This window comes from Myotis lucifugus, unplaced genomic scaffold, assembly GCF_000147115.1.
Source record: "Myotis lucifugus unplaced genomic scaffold, Myoluc2.0 scaffold_2433, whole genome shotgun sequence".
NCBI lineage: Eukaryota > Metazoa > Chordata > Mammalia > Chiroptera > Vespertilionidae > Myotis > Myotis lucifugus.
The window spans coordinates 1-6879 of NW_005873481.1; the positions used below are offsets into that span (position 1 = coordinate 1).

General features: G+C 54.7%; 1 protein-coding gene across 1 annotated transcript in view; it reads left to right on the forward strand.

Moving 5' to 3' along the window:
• The first annotated feature begins 133 nt into the window (after window positions 1–133).
• Window positions 134–6879, forward strand: part of DHDH (dihydrodiol dehydrogenase) — an 11112-nt gene continuing 4366 nt past the window's right edge. The window contains exons 1-4 of the mRNA XM_006108480.3: window positions 134–254; window positions 607–718; window positions 1886–2049; window positions 5116–5368. Of these exons, the coding sequence (XP_006108542.2) occupies window positions 165–254; window positions 607–718; window positions 1886–2049; window positions 5116–5368 (619 nt within the window). The 5' untranslated portion in view covers window positions 134–164. The remainder of the gene's footprint in view (window positions 255–606; window positions 719–1885; window positions 2050–5115; window positions 5369–6879) is intronic.

The following is a 6879-nucleotide window of genomic DNA, read 5'->3' on the forward strand; positions in this document are numbered from 1 at the left end:
CCTCTTGGTATTGGGCGGGGCGCGCAGGCCGGATGGCCAATGAGAAGCGGCGTAGGGGCGAAGGGGGCGGAGAGAGGGGCCAAGTCCCCGGTAGTCGGGGCGTCGGGGCCTCCTTAATTCCGACCAAGAGAAAGTCGCGGGTGCGGGGACCGCGGCTTCCGGCGATGGCGCTGCGCTGGGGCATCGTGTCCGCCGGTTTGATCTGCAGCGACTTCACGACGGTGCTGGGGGCGCTGCCTCGCTCCGAGCACCAGGTGCGCCCCCCACACCCCGGGGTCCTGGAGCCGGGCGGGCGGGGGCCGGGACTCCCGGGTCCCAGGGAGTTGGGGTTCCACTCCTGACTTACAAACGCGAGCTCCGTGCGGCGTGGGAGGGTCCTCGTCGGAGCTGCTGTGAAGAGAAGGCACGGAGCGAGCAGGGGGGGCTTGACCATCGCGTGCCCCGATCGCTCTCCCAGGACCCCAGTGTCCAGCCTCCGGTCACCTCCCCCGCCCCCCCCCCAGGACCAAACCCCCCTCCCCCTTATTGGGGTGTGATTCCTGCTCCCCCACCCCCCGCCTCCTCCATCACCTCCCTCCCAGCACGAGTCTCCCACGTGTGTCTCAGGTGGTGGCCGTAGCGGCGCGCGACCTGAGCCGCGCGAAGGAGTTTGCACGGAAACATGACATCCCCAAGGCCTACGGGTCCTACGAGGAGCTGGCCAAGGACCCGGACGTGGGTGAGTGACCTGCGCCGGGGGGGGGGGTTGGGGGGAGAAGGGGGGTGCTGGGGGGGGCTGCCCCCAGGTGCTCCGCAGCAGGTGCAAGGTCCGGGGGATGGGCCCGGCCTTTGGACTTGGGGAGGGACCTCGGCTGGGAGACGGGCCATAGGCAGGGCTTTGGTCTGGGGTTTCCTCCTCTGCTTGCCCTTCTCCGTTTCCTTATTTTTATTATTTTTAATATATCTTTTTATTAATTTCAGAGAGGAAGGGAGAGGAAGAGATAGAAACATCAGTGATGAGAGAGAATCATGGATACGCTGCCTCCCGCACGCCCCCTACTGGGGATCGAGCCCACAACCTGGGCATGTGCCCTGACTGGGAATGAACCGTGACTCCTGGTTCATACATGGACCCTCAACCACTGAGCCACACCAGCTGGGCTCAGTTTCCTTATTTTTAAAGCGGGCAAAATGGCCAGGCCGGCGTGGCTCAATGGTTGGGCATGGACCTATGCACCAGGAGGTCACGGTTCAGGGCACATGCCCGGGTTGCAGGCTCGATCCCCAGCAGGGGGCGTGCAGGAGGCAGCTGATCCATGATTCTCTCTCATCATTGATGTTTCTCTCTCTCTCTGTCCCTTCTTCTCTGAAATCAATAAAAATATATTAGCCCTAACCGGTTTGGCTCAGTGGATAGAGCATTAGCCTGCGGACTGAAGGGTCCCGGGTTCGATTCTGGTCAAGGGCATGTACCTTGGTTGTGGGCACATCCCCAGTAGCGGGTGTGCAGGAGGCAGCTGATCGATGTTTCTCTCTCATCGATGTCTCTAGCTCTCTATCCCTCTCCCTTCCTCTCTGTAAAAAATCAATAAAATATATTTTAAAAAATAAAAATATATTTAAAAACAACAACAACAACTAAAACGGGCAAAATAATAGTATCTCCCGGTTGGTGTTGTGAGGATTCAGTGATTTCATGTCATTGCTGGGGCGACAAGGATCTGAGAGGAGGGTGATGGTAGCCAGTGGTTAGCTCCTTCCTCTGGGAGACTAGGGTGTGACCAAGGCGGTAGGGCTTGGTCCCAGGTTGGGGGGTGGGGGGTACCCCGATTCCTTGGATGCTGGAGGCGAGCCTTGGGGACTTGGCGGGGCTTCCGACCTCTTGACCCCCTTCCTCTCACCCTAGAGGTGGCCTACGTGGGCACCCAGCACCCGCAGCACAAGGCCGCCGTGTTGCTGTGCCTGGCGGCGGGCAAGGCCGTCCTGTGCGAGAAGCCGATGGGCGTGAACGCCGCCGAAGTGCGAGAGATGGTGGCGGAGGCCCGATCCCGAGGCCTCTTCCTTATGGAGGTGAGAATGGAGCGGCTCTGTCAACATCCCAGACAGCTCCCTGCCTTCACTAACCATGGTCGCCCGTGGACATTTTTGGAGGGACACAAGGGAGGGGTTGACCACGAGTTAAGATGACCACAGCATGGCCCGGCCCGTGTGGCTCAGTGGTTGCGTGTGGACCTAACACCCAGGAGGTCACGGTTCGATTCCTGGTCAGGGCACATGCCCGGGTTGCAGGCTCCATCCCCAGTGGGGGGCATGCAGGAGGCAGCCGATCAATGATCCCCTCTCATCATTGATGTTTCTATCTCTCTATCCCACTCCTCCCTTCCTCTCTGAAATCAATAAAAGTATATTTCAGGCAACACCGTTCATGGGCAGGAGACACGGCTTTGGGCCCCTAGCGAACAGGGCTGCCTGAAGGACCCTTTGTCAGATGCTCTGATGCCAGCAGTGAGGGCGGCACAGGGTGGCCGTGGGCTCCCTTTGGGTGGGTTTCCGGGGATGGAGGTGGCGGGACCAAGGAACTCCGACAGCCCTCAGCCACAGGCATTCTTTGTGTTTGGCCTTATCAGGCTCGGATGTACGCAGGGGACTCGGACATCTTGCAGATTGCTAGTAATTCTAGTGGCTGCCACTGGGCCGGAGCTAAGATGGCCACCTCTTGGGCCCTACAAGCTATTTTAGTGTTAAGGAATATTATGGTGTGTGTTTTTTTAATTTATTATATTTTAAAATATATTTTTATTGATTTCAGAGAGGAAGGGAGAGGGCGAGAGAGATAGAAACATCAACAATGAGAGAGAATCCTTGATCAGCTGCCTCCTGCACGCCCCGCACTGGGGATCGAGCCGGCCACCCGGGCGTGTGCCCCGATCGGGAATCGAACTGTGACCTCCTGGTTCATAGGTTGACGCTCCACCACGGAGCCACGCCGGCCGGGCTATTACGGCTTTCATACCTTGTAGGTTCTGACAGTAGCAGCAACAGCTGCCTCTTACTTCCCCACGCCCTACGGAGCTGTCATATGCCTACTCCTGCGGAGCCTCCCTGTCCGCAACGTTCCGTATGCCCGAGAAGTGGTCAGGATTTATCAGGGTGACTCAGGGCCTCTGGTTTGCAGTGTGCCTGCCAGCGCCAACATTCTGTGGGTTTATTGCTTCCTCGTTTTTTTTATTGGCCCCTAATGTGTGCCACATCCAACCCGAGGACCTGGGAACTCAGAAGGTCTAAGACGCAGGTTCAGTTTTCAAGTTCAAGGTCTGCTGTGGTCCCGGAAATGGGCAAGCCCAGTGCTCAGCTGCATGGACTTTTGTGGACCTAGTACTGGGGGGGCAGTCGACAGAGAGCCCGGTCTGGAGGTTCGTCAAGGAGCTTTTCCTACAGGGAGGGACTGCCCTGAGCCTTAAAGGGAAAGTCAGTTGCACAGGTACAGAGGCCAGATGGGGGAAGCGGAAGCAAGATTTAAAGAAAACCAGCGTGGGCAGAGTTCATGTATTTAGTATGAACTTGATCCCGGATTAGTCAGGATTCCTGGCGTTCGAGTCAGAGGATTCTGGACTCCAGTTTCCCAGTTCCTGGCTCTGTGACCTTGGGCAAGAAATATGACTCAGCGGAGCTTCAGTTTTCTCACGCGTGGAATGGGCATGAGGACAGCTACCTGGCAGGGACGTGGGGAGGATTCGTGATGTAAAAGCTGTGCACAGTGTCTTGTCCAGAACACACACAGCCGGCAAATGGGAGCTGGTATCCGGCGATGGGGGACCCTAGAGAGGGGGGCTGGGTAGTGGGGAGGCTGGATCAGCTCCAGGAGAAGCGAAGACCCCTCTGGGGCCACGTGGGACACGGACTGCAGGGGAGAGGCGGGGAGTAAGGTTCGCTAGAGCTGCCATAACCAAGGCCAGACTGGGTGGCTTAAACAACAGAGATACCAAAGCCTCTCACACATCTGGAGGCTGGAAGTCTGAGATAAAGGTGTCAGCAGGGCTGGTTTCTCCTGAGGCCTCTCTCCTTAGCTTGTAGATGGCCATCTTCTCCCTTTGTCTGCACACGGTCTTGCCTCTGTGCATGTGTGTGTCCTCATCTCTCTCTCTCTCTTTTTAAAAAAATATAGTTTTATTCATTTCAGAGAGGAAGGGAAAGGGAGAGAGAGATAGAAACATCAATGATGAGAGAGAACCATTGATCGGCTGCCTCCTGCACGCCCCCTACTGGGGATCGAGCCCATAACCAGGGCATGTGCCCTTGACCGGAATCGAACCCTTCAGTCTGCAGGCCAAAGCTCTATCCACTGACCCAAACCAGCGAGGGCTTCATCTCTTCTTATAAGGACACTAGTCCTACTGGATCCGGGCCCACCCTCAAGACCTCATTGTGACTTAATTGGCTCTTTATAATTGACTCTTTAAAAACCCTATCACCGAATACACTCATATTGGGGGGTTAGGACCGCCACATGAATTTGGTGGGGACAGAATTCAGCCCATAACATTGGGAGACTGGGGTAATGATACAGATAAGACAGGACAAGGCTGGCCCTAACCTGTTTGGCTCAGTGGATAGAGCGTCAGCCTGCGGACTGAAAGGTCCCAGGTTCGATTCCGGTCAAGGGCATGTACCTTGGTTGCGGGCACATCCCCAGTGGGGGGCTGTGCAGGAGGCAGCTGATCAATGTTTCTCTCTTATCGATGTTTCTAACTCTCTATCCCTCTCCCTTCCTCTCTGTAAAAAATCAATAAAATATATTTTTAAAGAAAAGAAAGGAAGAAAGGACAAGGCTGGAGTTGGGGACCTGGGTGTCAAGAGCAGGGGGGAGGGCAGAGAGCCGGGCAGGACACAACTTGGGGACTGATGGGCTGTGGAAGGAAGGGGGAGGGTCTAGTTTGGAGACTGGGTAACAGTGGGTACCCCTTCAAGATTGAACCCCATGGGGGGAAAAGGAGACATAGGTAATACTTTAAACGATAAAGAATTTAAATAATAATAATAAAGAAGATTGAACCCCAGAAGGGAGAACTGGTTGGTTAACTCCTGTCCCCTCTCTTCCCCTTTCCCGTCCTGCTTTCTCCCCTCTGTGGGCCTCAGGCCATCTGGACCCGCTTCTTTCCCGCCGTAGAGGCTCTGCGGGCTGCTCTGGCCCAGGGAACTCTGGGGGACCTTCGAGTGGCTCGGGCAGAATTTGGGAAAGACCTCACTCACGTACCGCGGGCCGTAGACTGGGCCCAGGCTGGCGGCGGCCTGCTGGACATTGGTATCTACTGCATCCAGTTCATCTCCATGGTCTTTGGTGGGCAGAAGCCGGAGAAGATTTCAGCCATGGGAAGGCGCCATGAAACAGGTATGGTCTGTTCTGGACGGTATGGCGGTGATCAGAGTGGTCCTCTCTTACTGGGCGCACTGACCTGGGAGTAAGTCTCCTAGCCCATGAACACCAGGCGAGACTGCTGCAGAAATTTCCTGCAAGAAGTTAAAGAGGGTCAAGTATGGTCAGGCTCTGTATTAGGATTTTGCTGTGTGATCTTAGTCAAGGAACTCCATCTCTCTGAGTCTTAATTAGTTACTTACTGAACTGCGTCCAGCTGGGCCAGTGGTGAACCTGAGGAGGGCCGGGGGGGATGGGGGGGAGCGGGGGGCGGTGAAGGATTAAAGAAAACAGACAAGAGACTATAGCTGGGGCCATGTGGATCACTGCGCCTGGATGAGGAAACAGTGACACAGCCTGTAAGCCGAGTCTTTATTTTATAGTCAGAGCAAAACAAGGGAGTGGTCAAGATGTTTACAACGTTCTTGAGTTTCAAATCTACTTAATTACAGGCACCTGAGAACTCTATCAAGCTTTGCTTTGGCAGCACCTGCTGCACCTCCCACAGCCCACAGCCCTCAGCAACCTAGGACCACAGCGTCGGACCATAAGGTCAAGCTTACAACCATAGCCTTTGGCTATAATTGTGCTGGGAGGGCTTTGCCCTCCAAGCTGGGACTTGTATGTGGCTTTGCCACGAGAGGACCGTGCCCTCTCATCAGTCTGAGGCTTGAACCTGTCCAAACGCTGTAGCCGCTCTCCACAACTTACTGGTAAAATTTCAATAATAGGGTTGTTATAAAAAGTTAATGAAGTAACCGTTGAGGCAAATTAAGCAGTACATAAATACAAAGGATTATTATTTTTGAAGTTGTCTCAGTTAGCCTCTGCTGCATAACAAACTACCCCAAAATGTAGTGGCCTCAGATAACAATCATTTATTCACTTGTGATTCTGTGGGTTGGCCATTGGGCTGGGCTCAGCTGGAGCGGTTCTTCTGCTGGTCTTACTCACGCAGCGGCCATCAGCAGCTGTGCCACTGGAGCTGGATGGTCTAGTCTAGCCAGTGGAGAGCCACATGCGGCTCTTTGGCCCCTTTAGTGTGGCTCTTCCACAAAATACCACGTGCGGGCGCACATGCACAGTGCGATTGAAACTTTGTGGCCCATGCACAGAAGTCGGTATTTTGTGGAAGAGCCACACTCAAGGGGCCAAAGAGACGCCTGTGGCTCTCGAGCCGCGGTTTGCTGAGCCGCAGTTTGCCGACCACTAGGCTAGGAGGTCAGTGGTTCTCAACCTTGGCTGCACATTAGAATCACCTGGGAATCTTTTTAAAATCCTGATTTCTGGGCCTCATCCTCCGGAAAATCCTGTTTCTTTTGTGATGGGGGGGGGCCACACATTAAATAACAAAGAAACAGAATTTCCCGGGGATGAGTGCCCAAGACTCGACTTAAAAAAACTCCCGGGATTCTAATGGCACCAGTGTTAAACCACGACTTCGAATGCTGATTTGCGAATAGACACTATCAGGGATGAGTTTAAGC